At 38.8% G+C, this 21,185-nt stretch overlaps 2 protein-coding genes across 3 annotated transcripts in view; both read right to left on the bottom strand.

Annotated features, from left to right (window-relative positions):
- The window catches only part of LOC149051536 (uncharacterized), a 37,008-nt gene that overhangs the window by 2,060 nt on the left and 13,763 nt on the right, over positions 1 to 21,185 (bottom strand). The window contains exons 5-9 of one of the 2 annotated variants that reach the window (XM_089184961.1): positions 4,188 to 4,278; positions 3,525 to 3,653; positions 2,630 to 2,822; positions 1,728 to 2,006; positions 528 to 709 (exon numbers count right to left, since the gene is read on the bottom strand). In XM_089184961.1, the coding sequence (XP_089041087.1) occupies positions 1,842 to 2,006; positions 2,630 to 2,822; positions 3,525 to 3,653; positions 4,188 to 4,278 (578 nt within the window). In that variant the 3' untranslated portion in view covers positions 528 to 709; positions 1,728 to 1,841. The remainder of the gene's footprint in view (positions 1 to 527; positions 710 to 1,727; positions 2,007 to 2,629; positions 2,823 to 3,524; positions 3,654 to 4,187; positions 4,279 to 21,185) is intronic. The other variant, XM_089184968.1, reaches the window with a different exon arrangement.
- Positions 10,876 to 20,068, bottom strand: LOC149051537 (uncharacterized). Its single transcript, XM_089186555.1, has 8 exons — positions 20,002 to 20,068; positions 19,725 to 19,790; positions 18,054 to 18,215; positions 17,717 to 17,794; positions 16,929 to 16,996; positions 15,076 to 16,452; positions 12,146 to 14,947; positions 10,876 to 11,815 (listed from the first exon to the last, which is right to left on the bottom strand). The coding sequence occupies exons 1-7, from the start codon at positions 20,066 to 20,068 to the stop codon at positions 12,149 to 12,151; spliced, it is 4,617 nt and encodes a 1,538-aa protein (XP_089042681.1). The 3' UTR covers positions 10,876 to 11,815; positions 12,146 to 12,148.

Below are 21,185 nucleotides of genomic sequence, written 5' to 3' on the forward strand. Positions count from 1 at the left end.
AACCCTCAGCTCATTCTGAAAATCAACTATTATGAATAGGAATGGAGTTTTAACTTGCGATGACTAAGGGAAAAGTACACCAATTGAACACCCTTTTTTTCTTTTTTTTTTTTTTTTTTTTTGCAAACACCGGGTCGAATGTTAAACTTTTCATCTATCTAACCTACGAACATTTACGAACATTTACCAGTCGCGTTTTACGAACATTTACCAGTCGCGTTTTACGAAAATTTAACAGTCGCGTTTTGCGATCATTTACCAGTCGCGTTTTATGAACATTTAACAGTCGCGTTTTACGAACACGCATGCACTCTGAAATAATTCTTGCAGTTTCTCCCGAGATTCAGTTATCATCAATGAATTGTTTTAATTTGTGCAAATTTGTGGCAAGTTTCCCTAGTGACTTCGCAGTAAGCTGTACCTCTGATTTGTTATAAAAATTTAGGGAAAAAGGTGCAGCTTATATGTTGGTGTTAATGGTACTTTTTTTTTTCTTTTCCTGTTTTGAGCTGTGCATTACAATGTACCTTAGAAAGTTCTCTCTCCCCAGGATCCTGGCCCATGATGACATAACTTGTTTTCTTGCTCACTGATTGGGTAACTTTTCCACCATATCTTTGAATCAAATCAGCAGCCTCCTGACTCTCTCAATACTTTCCAAGATTCCCTTAATAACAACTGTCAGTTCATCCAAATAGTTTTCCGCTCTCTAAAAATTAAATTATCAAGTGAAAGCATGATTAGAAGGCGCAGACAAATAATTAATTCTTCCCTTGAAGACCTGTTAATACTGTCCAAACTGAAAAGTTATAAATAGCAAAAAAGTAGAAAACCTCTGAGGATACAACATAAACATTTGGGATCAATGTCAGTATCTAAACATCTGCTCACCTACCCCTCCCCTAACCCAACAACAGGCAACTGATTACAGTTAATGTTGGATTAAGGGAGGGGTAGGTGTGCAGTTTCTTAGATACTGATATTGATCCAACATTTATAAAACAACTGAGAGTAAAAGGATAAAATATAATTTTTTTAAACCTTTAACTCCCATGAGTGACCAAGACAGAATTTCTCCTTACAATATAGATACAATATCATGCAGACAAGTAATGAGAATAAATACAAATATCAATCTTAGGATTATTAGTTGATCCAAGACCAAATTCTCTCAACCAATGTCACAAGAATTGTATGGCAGACAGTTAGGAGAATTACTATAGAGATCTTGGGAGTAAAAGGCTCAATCAAAGCATACATTTTGCAATTTTTGTTTTCTGTAAACTGTATCTGCAGATTTTCCAAACCAGCCTAAATTCTAATAATCTTTATTTCCCTTGGTCTTGCATCTTTCATTAAAAATTTATTTGAAAGGATGGAAACCAAACCACAAAGAGCTTTGAGAGACAATAATTTAACTACCAGAATTAATTAACATGTAAATTCTCCCAAGAATATCCATACATTATCAGCAAACAGGTGCTGTGAAGAATAAAACTTATCAGGTACATGTAGTTGTTATAATTGTGTGATTGACACTTCCCAATATGGTCATGCTAGGTGCTTCAATGATTGGTTCTTGAATGTGAGGGAATTGGTAGAAATGAAGCTTGAAAATAAACCTTTTAATGATGATGTAATAAGAAATTCTCATTATTAATTTACAGGAAAACATCTCACAGCAAGAGGGGAGAATTAACAATCAGATCTTGGACTTTGAAACCTACCTGAAAGATTTCCTTTGAACCAAGTGTCCTAGGACCATCTCTTGCCATACAACTATGGTAGCCTGATTTTTTCTTTTCCAATGAGGGTGGAACTTCAACCACTTTCTCTGATTTTCACACCTTTGTTCCTTTGATTGGAGTTTCCTCACAGACATCTTTTCTATCCTTTTTTGGAGTAACAGTTTTCTTTGGACTTGGTTTTGAGTCTCTAACTGGAGTTTCTGGAACTGTAGCAGCTTTGGTGGCCAGTTTGCTAACAGGAGTTGTCTTTGGTACTTCCTAAAATGCCTATGGATAAAATTTGAAGTGAACAAAAGTTGCATGTATATCAAACATTCTAACAACTGAGAGTTGTCTAGTTTAGGCAAGAGTTGTCCCAAATAGGAATGTTGATGGTGAAAGACACTGCTGCTTTAAATAGTGGAGACAAAGAGGCAACATCTTCCCGGAATGTCAAAGTTAAAGTCAACAAGAATGTAACTGAAAGTTCTGTCACTATTGTTACTGTTTTTAGCATAAATTCTAGGTCAACAGTAATTGTAGTATTTTGAGTAGTGTTAGTATTGTAAGTAATGTTTTGTTGCAAGTATTGTTAGTAATGTGCATCTGAGTAAAAACAATCTACTTTCATAGTAGGACAGGTTAATGTATATGCAACATGCACATGTACCACCAGTTCACAAGTTTGAGTAAGCTTTTGGATCCTATACAGAGCCAAATTTAGTCATAAAATGTTACTGTTTCATCTACAAGTACCTTATTCAAGTGCTTGATAACACTTACCATACACATGCAATCATATCAGATCCAATCCATTCTAGTACCAGGGTAGCAGGTTAATGCATTGATAGTAATGATTAATTTTGCAACAATAAAGTATGGTAATCAAAAGGCTTACAAACCTTTTTCTTCTCAGGGGAAGGCTTTTTAACCTCAGACTTTGATTCTGAGAAGTTTTCCTTTCTTTTCTTTGATGGTTGCTCTGTTGCGTGATGGTGAACATTCCCATTTTCTCTTCCTTCTTTTTCTCTCCCATTTCTATACTCTTCTTTTCTATTGACTCTGGAGTCTTCATTTTCTTCAGACTTGTCAGATCTTTGTGGGAAATGAAAAAGGATAAAAAATTATTGACTTGCTCTACAAGGAATTAAGGGATGATCATTAACTGGGTTGAGCTCTGGATCGAGCTTAAAATTTGCACCCTTAAGATTGATCAATTTTCTAATTTCTCATAACAATACCAATTCACAGTCAAACAGCAATGTAATATCATAGGAAGGAAAATCCTCAGTCAAGAGGATATTTATTGATTGAACAACATATTCTCAAAGATATTTTCATAACACTTGTGTGACAGACAGTGAAGAGAGTTGATTTAGATATCTTAAGAGCAAAAGAACTTATTCCTTTCAGGGACCCCATGGTGTTGTTTTTGCCAAAACTATTCTCCAACATCTCCTCTCCCCATCCACGAGGTATCTTGAATATGATTACATAATGCATGACTCAAACATTGGTCAATATACCCATTAATTTTGTGGCATGGTATGCGTGACTCATAGTCCATTCTGATATAACTACTGTATAACAGATTGGCAGAGGTTTTACAAGGAATGCATGATGAAGCCCAAAATTAACATGTGATGCATGAATTTTATAGAAAGGCAAGGTATGGTGAGGTTTAAAGTTTTCCTTGTTAAATGCATGACGCATGAAGTACTGTTTAAAATATGCAGGATGCCTGAATTTTTCTTTACAAAAAAATTGTGGGTGAAAAAGGAGTAGTTAGTTATTCACCTGTTTTCTTTCATTAGCAAATGTTTTCCTGGATTCCCTTTCAACTGGAGTAGAACCAAAGAAATCAAGTGCAGAAATTGCTTTTTTCCCTTTAGGTTAGACTGATATACATGCACATTTCCTAGAGTACTGACAGGGAGAATTTGATTAACAAACAAGAGTTCAGTTGGTGATCATTTCCTTTATTATTGTGCCCTTAACCTTGACACCTGTGTGTAACATGTGCCTATCCAATTGTTAAAATTTTGGAGAAACCAGAAAAGCAAACACAATGTGCAGTAAATGTTTATAAATCATCTTTCACCAAAAAGAAGCTCCAGTGAAAGAAGACCATTTCAATAACTTACTTTCAACAAAAAAAAGGGATGCATATTAATGTTTGATTCAGGGGGAATATTGTAAAGAGAAATTAGATGCTGGTCACTCTTCACAGTCAAAAGGTTAAATGTATTAGCATAAGAGCAGTGTTCCATGACAGGTCTAACATTCTCAACGCCTGATGGAAGAAAGGAAAAAACAAACAAACAGACAAAAAATAAAATTTAGCTGGATAATTTTAGAAGAAGCCAGATGCTTCTCCAGACCAATATCTTATGTTCTAAATGAACACCGTGGTTTGGTACTGAAATGTCAAATATAATGAAAGAGAACGATGAAAGATACCTCTCTTTAATTTGCTGGACCTCTTTAGAAGCTACATTGTCTGTCTGTTTGGCAAACTTTTTTAATTTCCTGGGCACAACTTCTTCCTCATCTGTAGGAACAACATCAAAGTATAACTTAAGTGCTGTAATATTCAGATCCTATTTAGGGCAGACTGGTCTAATGGTAAGTGTGCTCAAGCCTTGATAAAGATAATGGTTTTGTTTTCTCTTGCAAGCTAATACATGTACATAAGCAAGGTTAAAGGTCACCTGACGTAAAAAAAAAAAACAAAAACAAAAAAAAAAAAACGCATCTTACCCCAAGCTCACCTCACACTGAATATTTTCCTATCCAGCCCTCTCACTTCATAAATAAGGAGAGTCCCCTAAACTCTTTTGTAGAACTCAGTCACATAAAAATAATTTTATATATCCATATTCTCCATACTGTTCTCTATGCATTTTGTAAGGTGCTGACAAGGAGAATTTGTTTAATAATCAAGAGCTTCCATAGTTGGTGATCAATTCCTTGACACTTGAAATTAGGGTCAAAGAGTTTAACTACAACTGTATAAAATGGAACCAAACTCAAGAAAAAATTCGCATACCTCAGTTTTGGAGGAAGAGGATCTTCATCAGAATCTAACAGAGATGTAAGATTAATTCAGAAATGAGGTCAGGATATAATTGTGATGTCATACATATAATTACAGTATGTACAACTGCTGAACTTACATTAAAGCCATTCAGACAAATACAGAGGTGTAACTGTATGTGTAGAGCCTCAAAATCTCTGCATGTTCTCCACAAAACATTACCTGAGTCAATAATGTTTTTTCCTTTCTTCTTCCTCTTCTGATTTTCTTTTGGTTTTTGCTTCTGGGCAATGTCATCATCTTCACTGCTTGATAAACTCTGCCCAGAAAATTAACAATTACATATTTTTATTTGCACAAATGTGAGATAAATTGACTTCTTTGGACCTAACAATAACAACTGAATAAGATCAAGGAAGGGGGGGGGGGTGTTGTTCCTTGGAGCACAATTTTCTTACAAGACATCTTTTTTCTACCAGCTCAAAAAATCAAGAGAAGACACTAGGCTTGTGAAAAAAATTTAATAGTCTGGTTTAGGTGAAGTTCCAAGGTTTCTTTATCAATCACCTTTCAAGTTAATCAACAATTTTATTTTCCCTTCAGTCTGAGTAAGTGAAAGATTAACTACATGTAGTACTTGTCAAAATCATTAAATACTTGTAAGTATTGCATACTGCAACTGTTCTGCAGACTTAGGAAGCTGCAGTTCAAACAAATTTGTAGGGAATGCTAATGTCCAAGATATTTCTAACTTGAGTAAAATTTAGGTAGCAGTGTATCACATCATGCTGTTTAACCCTTAAACTCCCAGATGTGATTAACATGTAACTTCTCCCTAGACTATACATACCGTGTCCTACAAAAGGGTTATGAAAGTTTTTATCTTGATCTAAGAACAAATTCCTATAACAAATGTACAAGGAAATGTGTAGTAATTAGAGGGGAGAAATAGCAAACAGATCTTAGGAGTTAAAGGATGAATACAAAAACTTCATTTTACAACCCTGTTTAGGATAAAAAAGACAAAGGCAAAACATTGTAACTTATCAGCCTCACTCAGCTACCCTGACATACTCTGACATACTAATGAAAATTACACCTACAAAGTTAGTTAACACACAGTACCACACAGATACCTTTGGTTAGATATATGTAGTGGAATGAAACTCTTGGTTAAAACATGTTGTAAAATTACTTACCATGTGCTAAATAAAAGATTCATGACAAAGGAAATTTTACCATGTATGGCAATAAATACCAATTTTGGCGAAATAAGGTGTCCCCCCCCCCCTCTCCCCCGGAGAAGATAGATGGGAATGTGAATTGCACCCGTGTATATAGATACACATGATGATCGATTCAGTCAGACAGGGGCTGTGATATGGGCAGATCTTTACTCCGTCACCTCTGAAGTCGAATTCCCTGATAACACAAATATCTTTCTCTCTCAAATGCTACATAAACCATTACTTACCTTCCTTACCTTACCTTCGACTCTTTCCTACATCTTGTTTCGATAAAGACTTCACTGTAGAATCTTTCCCGCGCTTATTTTCTACTTTCGAAGCGCCTTGCTTCGCTGTCTTTCCAGTAGGGCTGAAGAACGATCGAATATCCTGTACAAAAATATGTAATTATAACTGAAACACCGCTTAAACACTGCCGCTGAGAACTAAAACGACTAACAAACCATTTCAGTATGGCGACGTGTTCACATCACTCTGCGACGTTTCGCGCCATCTTTGAAAATGTCCTGTACTTCAGTCAGCGGTCACCAACTTAGCTTCCAGACTCCTGCTATTTCTCTTCCGCTAATTTTCCGAAAAAAACAATAGGTCATAAGATAACCACAATTTAATTCAAATTCACGGAACCAAATGAAAGGAGCTGTCAGACGAGGGAGGTTGAACCGCTTGCAGTTGCCCCGCTAGATTTCTTTGAAAATGGCAAATAGACCCGTGAAGAACACTTCTCAGGGGTACGTACTCTGCTGTGCATGTCGATATTTTCATGAATGAATGCGCTCTAGCTTCGCGCACGCTCGTTCTCCGATTTGGTTGTTTCGTTGCGCTGTCTTCTCATTGAGGTATATCGTTTGTTTATTGAAAGATATTCAAACTCGCAACATGAAATTTGCAAAAAGTTATTTGAGATGTTATACGCTGTCATTCAAAAACAATTTCATGTAATATAAAATGACTCTATAGAAAAAAATATGAACATCTCTGTGGTATTCTTTGCTGAATCTTCACTACGTTCGCAAAGATACCAATCCTCTTCTGTGTTTAAAGGGAGGACTGTGCCATTTAGCCATAACATAAAAATCTATAATTCAACATAAAATTCCGTGAGGCTGCAGCTGTGCAATTTACAAGGTGTCAAGCATCGATGTTCGTAGTCGATGAATAATTCGATTGCGTGACATGACACCTTCCCTGAAAAAATATCGCGTGATTAAAGTTGTTTTGCAGCATGTTTCTGATTCAAAACTAGTAATAATAAAAAAAGTTTTCGTGGAGGTTTCAGCGATAATAATGGTTGTTGTATCATCATTTGTTTGATTTGTGGACTGAACTGACTGTTTCATCCTTAAGGGTGGCATTACAATTTTCGATATTTTTTCAAGATCGGTTTTTTTGCCAAAGAATTTCGGTTCAGTTCGGATTGCGTGTTCATTGTGGTTAACGGATTTTCTGTTCTTTGGCATTTGGTTTTCGGTTTTCGTCAAAAATACTCGTCGAATGGGTTTCGGATTTGATCTCTGATGTGGTTTTCGGATTTTCCTACTTGCATTCCGGTTTCTCTTCGATCCAAGCAGTCATTATGCGCCTCCACTGATCTCGAATAGCCGCGAAACCTCTGTGTGCTCCACCTGTCAACACTGTATCGGATCGATTAAGGTTTTGAGAACTGGAATGTTAACATTTATATGTTTTGACGGTTTTGCATGCGGTTTTCGGTTTTTAACGAATTTTTGTTGTTGTTGTTGTTGTTGTTGTTGTTTTTGCGGTTTTGCGGTTGTGGATAATTTTTTTTTTGAGGTTTCTAATAGACCCTCTCACGGATTCTTGTTTTGCAAATTGAAAATCTCTCTATCTAAAATTACAGATCTTCCTTTTCTTTCTATTCTGTGTCTTAAATTAGAGTAGGCCTTGTTTAGTTATTTCTTCCGAAATTGTTCGAGGAATTCTTTTAATTTTTAAATTTTTTTTACTTTCTGGAAATAAAGTGCAGTTTTCTTTTTCACTTCACACTTGAATTTATGACTGAAAGTGAGGGGAATGTGGGTTGAAAGCTGGGGTGTCTGTGCCAGACAGCTTGATCCTGCCTTTGCCTGCGTTATCATGTATTAACTTTTTAATTTTTTACTGAAGCGCTTTCATGACGATGTCGACAACATTGTAATTACTCTTGCAAAGTTTTTGTTCGCTAAACTATCTGCCATTTTCCAATCAACCAATGAAAACTGAGTGTGCTTCAATTTCAGTCTCCCTTGTCTAACAGCTTGGTACAGTTAGCGAACTCCAACATTGTGCAGACCTCTGATCTTTCTCGGAAAAATAATTAGCGGAAGTGGAAAGTGAGGTGGGAGTGAAATATTGGATTGGTGGGACTGCGAGCGAAACTGGATTTCATTCAGTTTTGTTCGCTAGTTTTTATCCGGGCGAGGATCCCAATGGCACCCTGGTAGAAATCTCCTCATTGGCATCCCGAGAGAGATCCCAACAAGTGTCCCGTGGGAATCTCGGTGGGAACTTGCAAAAATACCGACCTTTACTTCAGAGGGTAATGACATCAGGGAACTCGTCTTTTTGTCTTTTAACTAACCATTTCATTCTTTCATAAAGACGGTACAATCGAGCAACCGCTTTAAACCCGTAACTGATTGTTATCACCATTTAATACAGGTTAACAACAAAAGACAAGAAAACAACATTTTAAGCCATAATTTATCATTTTAATGTTAAGTTTATTTTAAAAAATCGCTCAAAAATGTATCGAATAACTTCAACAAAATGATGATGCAGCGTAAAAACAGAACAATAGATTAGAATTCTAACAGTTAGACTTCTTGGTAATTACCCAGCAAATGATTTGCGTAATTTTCTTGCATAATATTTGTTAGATACAATGGTCCTAAGAAGAAAGATAATCTGCAATGCGTTGAGGACATTTGAACTCTAAATACTAACATTTATTTTAGGAGACAAACATAGAATAAATTTTACTTCGGAGACAATTCGTCGTTTTATTCGAGTGGTTCCGCCCTAAGTGACCGTTCCGCACAACCCGAACAGGCCGATGGGACTGAGTCAAGGATGACCACAAAATTCGCGAATTTAACAGTCAACCGCTTAATACAGGTTCGACTATTCATTCCGAATTAGCCGACCAGCCGACGTGAAGAGCTCTATTCACCAATGTGGTATATACTAAAAACCGCTACGTGTGTAAATGTTTCTTTTCAAGGTAGAGTTGAAAAGCCGATTCCTGGGTTGATACTGCGCAGGCGATAAACACCAAACCAACAGCCCACGCAAAAAGCACTAAGATGTAAGATGTAAGATGGGTAGATGGAGTAGGGCTCTGGAGCACGAAGAGAAAGTCTAAGCAGACGAAAGAAGCCTATTAAGTCCAGCAATTCTTCAGGAAAATCTTATCTTTACCTTCTAAAATCGTAGCTCTAAGATTCTTGAGAACCCCACCTGTGATGCTACCCTTGAAAACACGTAGCTATTCACACTCCCAGCCCGGGTGGATAAAGGGAACCTTGACCCACCCCTCCCCCCTCCCCATGGCTCTTTTTCGTAAATGATTGTAATATATGCTATCGTCAGCAGCGAACTCCTACTAAAACATCTAAGTTGTCGCAGTTTTTTAGATGTGGGGCGAAGTCAAAATATCAGGGCTTACTGACTTTTCGGATCCGGTACAAGGTCTTTAAAGGGGGAAGGAAATTTATCCTTGCTCGCCTTCACATCGGTGAACATCTCACGTTAACTTCATTAAGCATCTCAGTTGGAACTTAAGAGTATTGCGTAGCGACAACGCTCTCTCTATGACCGTCTCTACCAGGTTGATCCTTACCTCCAAGATTTTTCCATGGCTTGTTTTTTCCGGTTTTCCTCACTCCTCAAAAGCCAGCACTCTACATTCGAGTTGCCACCTTCTAAAACCGTTTTTATTTCACATCTTGCATGTCACCCAGTCGAGGGTCTCCATGGGGTTAACCGGTAGCCGTATATCGGTCAAAAAACTAGCTGTTAGGCGTAAATATTGACAAATTTGAACCCTTAGTTGTAGAAAAAAAAATTGACCTTAAAAATATTTCCCTCCTACAATGTGTTGTTTTGTGTTAGTCTGGGTTAACCGTAGCAGAAAAATGGCCACAACTTTAGCAGTTAGCCGTGAAAAGTTCTCCTCCGTCGGCCATCCTCAGTTTGAAGAAAGTTTCGGTTTTTTGTAACAGGCTGTTTTAGTTAAGTTGCAATCGTGGAAAAAGAAAACATCAATATTTTCTACACTCGAGGAACCACACCGAGGGTACCTCCCATGATGAGGACTCTTTCTATAAACAGAATAAAGCACCTTTCCCAAAGTGAAAGGTAATTTCTTTTTTCTTGCCTCTTCAACGATATATCCTGTTGCTTTACATGCTAAAAAAAAACGCGTCGCGTGACATCCTGAGGAACGGCTGCCAATGAAACTGGCAGATATAAAATCTGAAAATATCGAAGTTTATGTCTCATTTAATAACTCTATCCAAGGAAATGAGAAGAGGTTGAGCGAATAAGACATAGTTGCGCTCTTTACTCCAAACGAAAAGATGCGACAAAACATCATATCTGTCACATAACGTGCTAAAGTGCGTCGCGTGACATCCTAAGAAACGGTTGCCAATAATCGATATTAGCAGTTATAGAGTCAGAAAATATCGAAGTTTATCTCTCATTCAGTAAACCTATTCAAAGAAATGGGCAAAATTTTAATAAGCGAATACTGCTTCAAACGACAAGAAATGGCTTATGCAAGTCGATGAAGAAATTTTCCTTCCTTTGTTATTGATCTCCTCTTCCATTCTAACAAAATATCAAGCGACTTGTTTCATTGTTTGACATCTAAATGTTAGTTTATTGTACTTAGATAATAAGTAAACAATCTAATCGGAGAAATTAAATAAAATCATTTGGTTCCAACTTTCCAGCTCATTCTGAGCTTCCTTCAATGCTTTGTAAGCCACAACTAAAATTATAAAATAAAACTTCCCGTTTTACCTTTGGGCGATTAGATTAAACAGTATACTTAAAATGCATCGTTCTGCTTGTAAAAAATAACACAATTTATCTCATTCAAAATTAAAGGAGAAATCTCAGAAAATTAACTAATACCAATTAAATCCTTGCCATTACGGCCAAAATCTTTCATTTTAAGCCCAGATAAACCAAATTCTGATCGGCAGAAACTAACTTTAAGTACCAACGACTGAGTATAAATCCTCGAAAAGTTCACCACAATTTCCATCTGACATAGACAAAGCAATCGAACAACTGATTATTCTCCAATTCCTATGGAAATTCTCTACACACGCACATAGCTGTAATAGCTTCATATCACTCATGAGACTAAACCGATTGAGAAAAAGTCTGTAAAAAACTCTGGAAAACGTTTTCAAGACGTTTTAACTTCGACGTAAATGTTACGTCCAAATCCTCTCAGTAGAAAATGCTTAGATTAAAAATAACTTCTCATATAGCTAGTCATGATAATTTTAAGACATCATATGAAAAATAAAAAACAAACAGTAGTTTGAGAGGGATATCAAAGATTAAGCTCGTAAAAGCAGTTCAGACAAGCAAAAAGGCAACTTTTGAATCAATGGAAATCTGTTCTCTTGTCAAACTTGACTTTGGCCGTCTTCTGGTTCTTCCTGCTTCGATGAAAAGAAGACTCTTGACAAAGGTTTCATCGGTAGCTTACAGGTTTCTGGTCCAAATATCAGCATTTGTAGGTATCCGAGAACTCCCTGGGATTCCAATGCTCACTGCCTTAACTGAAACATAAAAGAATCTCAGTTTAGGGAGGATAGTTGAGTTGCCATGAAATATTTCTCAGCACATGAAACGATACATTGCACAACAGGATTGTTTTAAAACAGATTTGCTATTTTACTCCTATCATGTTTCCAAAAAAGAATGTTATCATCGTAAACGTGTCCACTTGATTGTACTGCATCTCAGTTTGCAGAGAGAAAATTAAATTCGTAACCCAACTGAAAGGAAACTAACACGCAAGTATCACTGCTCGTATATGAGCAAAGGTTATGATTTAATGTAACTTTGTATTGAATAGAATGCATCAACAGAATTATTACTTGTTCCACCTTTTAAATCTCCTTGAAATCCAGGTTGACGTCGTCACCAATGAGTACAAATGGTGCCCACTGCCAAACCTCCTTAAGCTTTTCAATTTCTCTCATACACTTCATGGCCTGATTGAGAGCTTCACTGGCCTTCTTGCCTTTGGCAAGTGCATCGTAGAAGAAACTCATGAACTCCAGGGTTCCCTCGTCGCCAATCGCCCACAAGGTTACCACAACAGATCTGGCACCGGCGCCCAAAAGTGCACGCGCCATGCCGACCACACCCTCGGCCATGACCTCCCCACGAGCAGTGTGACAGCAGCTAAGTACAACCAGACGTGCTCGCAACCCAGCTTTTATCACATCTTTCATCGTCAGTAGATAGTCTTTCTCTTGCGGCTGAGGGTTTTCTCTTGTGACGTTTGGTGCCAGGATAACTTCTCCAGTTTCCATTTTGCCGTGCGCTGCTATGTGAACTAAGGCCACTGATGATATTCGTTTTAACACTTCATCTTTTGTTGCCATTTCTCCAGTGAGAGGGGAGACATTGAGGATACGTCCGATCATTTCCACTTCTTTCCTTGCTCCTGGAAGTTGCACCAAAAGTGTTCCCTCATAGATGAGATGTTTGAAACATGGGTTGCCGACAAGCAATGCACCTGTCTTTACGTGAAAGTCAGCTGGACAATCATGAATTAGTTGCAAGGTCGTCAGAGAGGGAATCATACGAATTCTGAAAGAATCACTTAGATATGATGAGTTGGAGTCTTGCAACGCTGCATAAGGTACAAGGCAAAATGGCCCCTCAGGAACGAGTGTGATCTCATCGTTGCCTTCGATCAGGTCAGCAATAGGAGTAACGATGATGTCATGCAGCTTCTTTAAAGCACTCGATTGGGAGTGTCTCAAATCAACTCGCATCACATCATTGACCACTTCCTCTTTTGGCGGCGAGTCAAGCGGAGGATTTTCGACTGCAACAGTATCTCTTGCACCGATCTCCTTAAGAGCAGATTTGTTCAGTAGCTTGATGAAACATTTCAATTCATCCTCAAACTTATAATCGTTGACGTGTACCTGTCTCATCTGGATGTTATCTTCACTGAGGCAAACCCAGAAGTATACGCATGGTCCATTAATAGTTATGAAAACTGTGCTCAATGTAACCCACCTCAGAGAAATGTGGAATGCGCCGTGCGTTAAAGAATCTCCAGGCTGATATTTTGCGACCATCAGGTCTCTCAGAGCTTGAGCACGTCCTTTTTCTGTGGCAAGTAGAGCCTTCACAACTTGACCTCGACTGACATTTATACGCCACAAACCTTTGTATGCTACTTGGTGCTGATTACGATAACAAATCTTCCACTGATCGTTGAGTTGAAGACTGGCCCTGATATCATCATACAATTCTACACTCGAATAATAACAGTCAAAGGCTCTCACAAGATTTCCTTGGCACTCAAAACTGCTTCCAAGGGAATGGAGTGAGTACGCCTCTACGGTCTTCTCTCCCACTTCTTTAGCAATTTCTAGAGAACATTGATAATACCTGATGGCTGTTTTGAAATCTCCTAGACTATGATAAGCGTTGCCGAGATTGCCATAACTTCTCCCCTCTCCGGCCTTGTCTCCCACTTCTTTAGCAATTTCTAGACCACGTTGATGGTACTCCATTGCTGTTTTGAACTGTCGTAGACCTTGATAAGTGTTGCCGAGGCTGCCATAACTTGCTCCCTCTCCGGCCTTGTCTCCCACTTCTTTAGCAATTTCTAGATGACGTTGATGGTACTCGATGGCTGTTTTAAACTTTCTTAGACTGTGATAATCGTTGCCGAGTCTGCCATAACTTGTTCCCTCTCCGGCCTTGTCTCCCACTTTTTTAGCAATTTCTAAATCACGTTGATGGTATTGGATGGCTGTTTTGAACTCTCCTAGACTGTGATAAGCGTTGCCGAGATTGGCATAACTTGCTCCCTCTCCGGCCTTGTCTCCCACTTCCTTAGCAATTTCTAGATGACGTTGATGGTACTTGATGGCTGTTTTGAACTCTCCTGGACGTCCATAAGCGTTGCCGAGATGGGTATAACTTGCTCCCTCTCCGGCCTTGTCTCCCACCTCCTTAGCAATTTCTAGATGACGTTGATGGTACTTGATGGCTGTTTTGAACTCTCCTAGACTGTGATAAGCGTTGCCGAGATTACCATAACATCTTCCCTCTCCGGCACTGTCTCCCACTTCTTTAGCAATTTCTAGATGACGTTGATGGTACTTGATGGCTGTTTTGAACTCTCCTAGACTTCGATAAGCGTTGCCGAGTCTGCCATAACTTCTTCCCTCTCCGGCCTTGTCTCCCACTTCTTTAGCAATTTCTAGATGACGTTGATGGTACTTGATGGCTGTTTTGAACTCTCCTAGACTGTGATAAGCGTTGCCGAGATTGGCATAACTTCTTCCCTCTCCGGCCTTGTCTCCCACTTCTTTAGCAATTTCTAGATGACGTTGATGGTACTTGATGGCTGTTTTGAACTCTCCTAGACTGTGATAAGCGTTGCCGAGATTGCCATAACTTGCTCCCTCTCCGGCCTTGTCTCCCACTTCTTTAGCAATTTCTAGATGACGTTGATGGTACTTGATGGCTGTTTTGAACTCTCCTAGACGTCGATAAGCGTTGCCGAGATTGCCATAACTTGCTCCCTCTCCAGCCTTGTCTCCCACTTCTTTAGCAATTTCTAGACCACGTTGATGGTACTTGATGGCTGTTTTGAACTCTCCTAGACTTCGATAAGCGTTGCCGAGATTACCATAACTTGCTCCCTCTCCGGCCTTGTCTCCCACTCTCCCACTTCTTTAGCAATTTCTAGATGACGTTGATGGTACTTGATGGCTGTTTTGAACTCTCCTAGACGTCGATAAGCATTGCCGAGATTGCCATAAATTGTTTCCTCTCCGGCCTTGTCTCCCACTTCTTTAGCAATTTCTAGACCACGTTGATGGTACTTGATGGCTGTTTTGAACTCTCCTAGACTGTGATAAGCGTTGCCGAGATTACCATAACATCTTCCCTCTCCGGCCTTGTCTCCCACTTGTTTAGCAATTTCTAGATGACGTTGATGGTACTTGATGGCTGTTTTGAACTCTCCTAGACTGTGATAAGCGTTGCCGAGATTACCATAACATCTTCCCTCTCCGGCACTGTCTCCCACTTCTTTAGCAATTTCTAGATGACGTTGATGGTACTTGATGGTTGTTTTGAACTCTCCTAGACTGTTATAAGCGTTGCCGAGATTGGCATAACTTGCTCCCTCTCCGGCCTTGTCTCCCACTTCTTTAGCAATTTCTAGATGACGTTGATGGTACTTGATGGCTGTTTTGAACTCTCCTAGACTGTGATAAGCGTTGCCGAGATTACCATAACATCTTCCCTCTCCGGCACTGTCTCCCACTTCTTTAGCAATTTCTAGATGACGTTGATGGTACTTGATGGTTGTTTTGAACTCTCCTAGACTGTGATAAGCGTTGCCGAGATTGGCATAACTTGCTCCCTCTCCGGCCTTGTCTCCCACTTCTTTAGCAATTTCTAGATGACGTTGATGGTACTTGATGGCTGTTTTGAACTCTCCTAGACTTTGATAAGTGTTGCCGAGTCTGCCATAACTTCTTCCCTCTCCGGCCTTGTCTCCAACTTCTTTAGCAATTTCTAGATGACGTTGATGGTACTTGATGGCTGTTTTGAACTCTCCTAGACTGTGATAAGCGTTGCCGAGATTGGCATAACTTGCTCCCTCTCTGGCCTTGTCTCCCACTTCCTTAGCAATTTCTAGATGACGTTGATGGTACTTGATGGTTGTTTTGAACTCTCCTAGACTGTGATAAGCGTTGCCGAGATTGCCATAACTTGTTCCCTCTCCGGCCTTGTCTCCCACTTCTTTAGCAATTTCTAGATGACGTTGATAGTACTTGATGGCTGTTTTGAACTCTCCTAGGCTGTCATACGCGTTGCCGAGATTGCCATAACTTGCTCCCTCTCTGGCCTTGTGTCCCACCTCTTGAGCAATATCTAGACATTGTTGATGGTACTTGATGGCTGTTTTGAACTCTCCTAGACCTTGATAAGCGTTGCCGAGATTGGCATCACTTCTTCCCTCTCCGGCCTTGTCTCCTACTTCTTGAGCAATTTCTAAACATTGTTGATGGTACTCGATTGCTTTGTTGAACTGCCCAACATTATGGTAAGTACATCCGAGACTGGCATAAGTGTTTGCTTTGACTTTTAGTTCAGCATTCGATTTCCTTATTAATTGAAGCAGAAGTTCGTGATTGTTTTCAATCTTAAAACGTGTCAAGGGTAGCTAAATCATAGGTGGATTTGCGAAAATGCAATGGAAATTTGTGTTTTAATAATAATGAGGGTATTGGATAAACTGTAAAATTGGAATGAAAATTCGAGCGTGGATTTCTTGAAGAGGTTTGATTTCAAGTTATTCGAGATTGTTAACTAGCTCTGAAGCGCATTTATTAGTTTAAGTTCGGTCGTCATGGTGATGCTTGTCTCAAGACAAAAATGAGGGGCATTTTACAGAAACTCTGGATTAGTTAATATGGCCTCTTCTTTTAAATAAAGTTTCGTGGAATAATCGAAAGAACTCGTTAATAATATTTCAGCTTCTTTAAACTGCTCAGTGCAGTATAAGAGAACATCGCTTGCATTATGTGTAGAAGAATCTGCCTGGAACGTATTGATTTTTCTTGAAAAATTATTCGCATTGCATCTCGTATCACGTTTGAAACATTCGTTAAAGGATACTGCCAATCCCATATGCGACCAGCTCCTTGCTTCTTTATACAAGCAAAGTTCGACACAAGCTCTGGCTCCTGAAAAGGAGAGAATAATTGGTGGTGCAAGTTAATTTATCACTGTTAAGGTATAAACGTATTGATAAAATGGACTTAATTTCCCAGTTAGCTGGGAACAAAAATTGTGATAATGAAGGAAATTTGAACTTGTAGAAGAACTGAAAATGAACAATAAAGAGCTAATGCAAAGCGGCTACCAATTAAGCTTCAATTGATGATGATAACGATGAATTTATCTCGCGCATTCTTCACTTCAATATGCACTTCAGCGCTTTTCAGCACTTTTCGGGAGTTTTCGGGCAGACTGCATTGAGCAGTTAACTTTTGGAAGGGAATTTTTCAGGTGCCTCCTGCCTGGGTTCGTCCCCTGCTAAGAGTGACTGAGAAGATGCAGGAAACGGGGCTTACGGGTTTCCACCTATATCCGGGACAAGAATATTAAAACATTTGCAGATGTCACAGCTTAGGCAGCAGCACATTGTCCTCAGATGTTTAAAGACTCAGGGTGATGGTCCAGTCTAGGGCTTGAACCCTCGACCCTTGGCCCTCTGCAACGTGAACTAACCAGGTAGCGGTATTTGAGAGTTTATTGACGTTTTCTTATGCTTTTTACCCACATCACAGACGTTGACACACCAGATACAAATGACACTTGCAGCTACCTGCCACAAACCACACAATCCTCTTTTGACGAAATCAAAGAATAGAATGTTGATGGCTTATGTCTGAAAAACCCACCTTTCTTAATAGCCTTGATTAGAGTGGGTTCCAATTGAATGGCAACTGTTGCATCATCGAGACATTCCACATAGTTTGCTATGAGATTCCGAAAAGAAGGTTTAAAAAAGTGGTAATCACACGCAATTGCAACAAAGAAGCCTTAAAAATTACAATTGCTTAAAATGCAACGAGGATCATTTCTTTGCTTAGTTTTCATCCGCTACAGGGCGATTTGTGTTTTTACGCTACTTTTCTGCAGTTGCTCAATTTTTTTCTTTTCTTGATGCAGATTGTGTATTCCGTTTTCTTGTAACGCTGCACGACAGATTTATATGTTTACATGTGAGATTCTTACCCAAACGGAAATGAGCTGTTGCCCTGTTGCTATAAAGCTTGGCGTTAAGCCGTATATCTTTGCAGTTCACTTGAAGTCCTTCTGTGTAAGAGTTTATCGCGTTATTAGCTTCTCCTTGTCTGTATTCTTTGTTACCTTCCTCGAGACATACTTTCGCTATCCCTGAGAGCACACAGTTTTGGTGTTAATGATATAGTAATGAGTGATACGACTTCATACTACAACTTTATACTTCCAAACGAACTTTTAGGTTAAAGGAGCGTAGAGCTACGAAAAACAAAAGATTAGAATAGTTTAATATCTGTACATTTTGTTTGTGTGCAAGCTGTCGAGAGTCTGGGCTGAAGCTTGGCTATTAGCATTTCACGTTTATCGGTTTACATTTAGGTCGAGAGGCTTTCACAAACCCCCTTTACACCTGGCTTACGTTTTCCAAAATATCACAAGTTTCACCAGGAGATCCTATTTCAACTCAATTTCTTTTACAATTGCCCTTCAGGAGAGTTTATCTGTGCAATTTGTTTGCTTTAAAATATGCAAGCTATTTGGAGTTTTAGCTGTAGCTTCGGTTATAACCGGATCAAGTCTGTTCGGTTTACACTTAAGTCGAGAGGGATTCCAAAGTTCCTTTTACATCTGCGTTACACGTTCCAAAATATCAAGTCAGAATATAAAATCCCATGAGTTACTGAGAAAAAATGCATAAAGCAAAGCAAAGCCAGGAGCGGAAAAGGTTGAAATTTTTTAATGTTCTGACAACAAAAGAAATATGTTGCTGAGAGTGACAAGAGTTCGTGGTTTGCCCAGTCTTCAGAAAAGAGCGCCGGAAAACATGTCTTTTGTTTTTGCTGTTTTTTGATTGGGAAAGTATCACTTTCCCACGAAGTGCCATTTTGCCTGTTATAAAAGTCAGCGGTTCTACATTTTGTTGGCTGGTGGTTTACAGCGTGGGCTTGGTATTGACATAACTGTTTAAAGAGGCGTGAAATGCCTCCTCTTCTCTGTAGAATTCTCAAATTGCGTAAAATTTCTGCCAAACATGTATTGAACAGTAAAGGACAGGAAGGTGTTAGCGCAAATACTTTCCTTTTGGCGGCCTCAAAAAGTTACCCGTTTGCAAATTTTTCAAAACTCGACTTTGACAGGTCTACGGGTACCAACAGCTCCCTCTTACCGAAAGTGACTTTTATATAAGAAATGACAAAATTTAGAATAATTTCAAGTACATAAAGGATAATACTTTTTTCCGCGCAAATATTGTTCATTTTAGGTGTAAATTTTAGATAAATAGTTAATCTCCAAAACTTTGTGCGTTGATTTACAAATAAGCACTTCTAAAACTCAGAATTCTGAGTTTTACGAAGCGTAGTAGGCCAATTTTGGCCCATTCTTTAACTTAAGGCTCTTCAAAGCTAAGTCGCCTTCAAATTTGTCGCTTTATTGCTTAGAATAATTAATGATGTCTATGCATTTTACCTGATCGGATCGAGCAGTAAATTGTTTTTTTTCTTTGGTTTTTCATTTTACTGGTAAAAGAGTTAGAATTTGAAGAAACAATCCTTTGCTGTTTCAAAAACTTATTCATAGAACATAGGCAGATTTTGATGTAAATGTGACAAAAAATTTACTGGGGCGTCTTTTAAACAATCTTATTTCACATGGTTTTCTCACCTCTTAAAGGGTCATTGTATACATCCAGTTCAGCGTCACTTGACGTAACTTGACTTTCTTCTGTCGCTGAAATTACCGAGCAGATATTTCAACTTTGCTAGTGATCACAACTATGTGCAATTACAACTAGCGTTCTAATACTGGCGTATTTAGTGGATTCCTTAAAACCTTCGAGTCGAATTGATCCAAAAAATTGCGCACCAGAATTAAGATATACTTAATTAACAAACAGTACAAAATCACCACAACGAAGTCTTTCCCTGTTGCTTTTTCTCACCTGTGGCTGGAAACTCATTTTTCACCTCCAGTTCTTCTCCCGTTGTTGGGAGGTTGCTTTCTGCCATAGCTAGAAATAAAATTGAATCGATTGTACTGCACTACATTGTTTAAAATCAAAAGAGGAGACTCAGATGAAAATAACCCAGAGAAAACATTTTATACTTAATCACAGAGGATGAATAAGAATCTCAAAGTTTCCTCCGTTACGCTATTGTGATTGCGTGACAGTCAAGTTCTGCGAGTTGCGTCATGTTTGTTTTTTCAATTGTCTGTTGGTTAGTTTGTTTTCGTAGTCTCATCTATTGAAACGTCGTTCAAGGCTGTCCTTTATCGAAAAGCGTGAGTTGCAATAAACAAGCTAGTTATACCCAGTAGGCATGGATAAGCATGGATCAAAAATTATGCAACAAACGAAACCGAAACACCTTTGAGGGCTTGCGTTACCGTCACGAATTCTACCAACACTCCACGAGCCTATTGCGTGAAGAAACACGTTTAACAACCCTGTTCTCCTACAAAGTGCATGTGCAAAATGTCCCTCAAAGCTATCGAAAAATTGCTGGACAAAGTCTTTTTTTTTTATTAACAGAATTATAAGTTCTGGTCAATAAACTCCTTCATTAATTATTTTTTGAAGGAACCAGGAAATTTAGAATAACTAGAAGAGCTGGTCCCTCTTCAAATTATGTTGGGGAAGTACTCGATTTTTTCATTTCGAATTCAGAAAAGGCGCTGAATACGAGGTTATTTTGAGGGACTTGAGAAGATGGCACTGGAAAGTGTCCTTTTCAACAAAACTCTTGTTATCAAGAAACTTCATCCACAACAAATTGAAAGCCGAGCGCAACACACAGACTCCTGCATCGTTTAATCTTGTAGGCCATCGAGTGAATTCACTGCCAGGGCAATGAGCATTTGGCGGAGGAAGTAGACTGAAAACGAAATGAAACTGAAAAATTATTTGTGAACGAATTGCTGATTAAAAGAGAATCTTTTGCGATATTATAGCGAATGGGAAATCTGGAACATTTCCCTGAAGCTGCTGAGGTGGTCTTGCCATACAGAACAAGCTTCTGCTCCAATATCAGCATTTACTGAGCTCACAGTTTTATCTTCCAACGCACGATGTCATGTAAACAAGCAAACAATGTGCCCATTTAGTCCGTCATCGCGCGTAAAGGT

Source organism: Pocillopora damicornis, chromosome 1 (genome assembly GCF_964200805.1).
Source record: "Pocillopora damicornis chromosome 1, jaPocDami1.2, whole genome shotgun sequence".
NCBI lineage: Eukaryota > Metazoa > Cnidaria > Anthozoa > Scleractinia > Pocilloporidae > Pocillopora > Pocillopora damicornis.

What these genes read in the sequence shown, in the direction of transcription:
- LOC149051537 (XM_089186555.1), bottom strand. Translation starts at nt 20,068, where the DNA reads ATGGCAGAAAGCAACCTCCCAACAACGGGAGAAGAACTGGAGGTGAAA. An exon ending in AACAGCTCATTTCCGTTTGG is followed by an intron (nt 17,795 to 18,053) that starts GTAAGAATCTCA and finishes GGAATCTCATAG; the next exon opens with CAAACTATGTGGAATGTCTC. An exon ending in AATCAAGGCTATTAAGAAAG is followed by an intron (nt 16,997 to 17,716) that starts GTGGGTTTTTCA and finishes TCTCCTTTTCAG; the next exon opens with GAGCCAGAGCTTGTGTCGAA.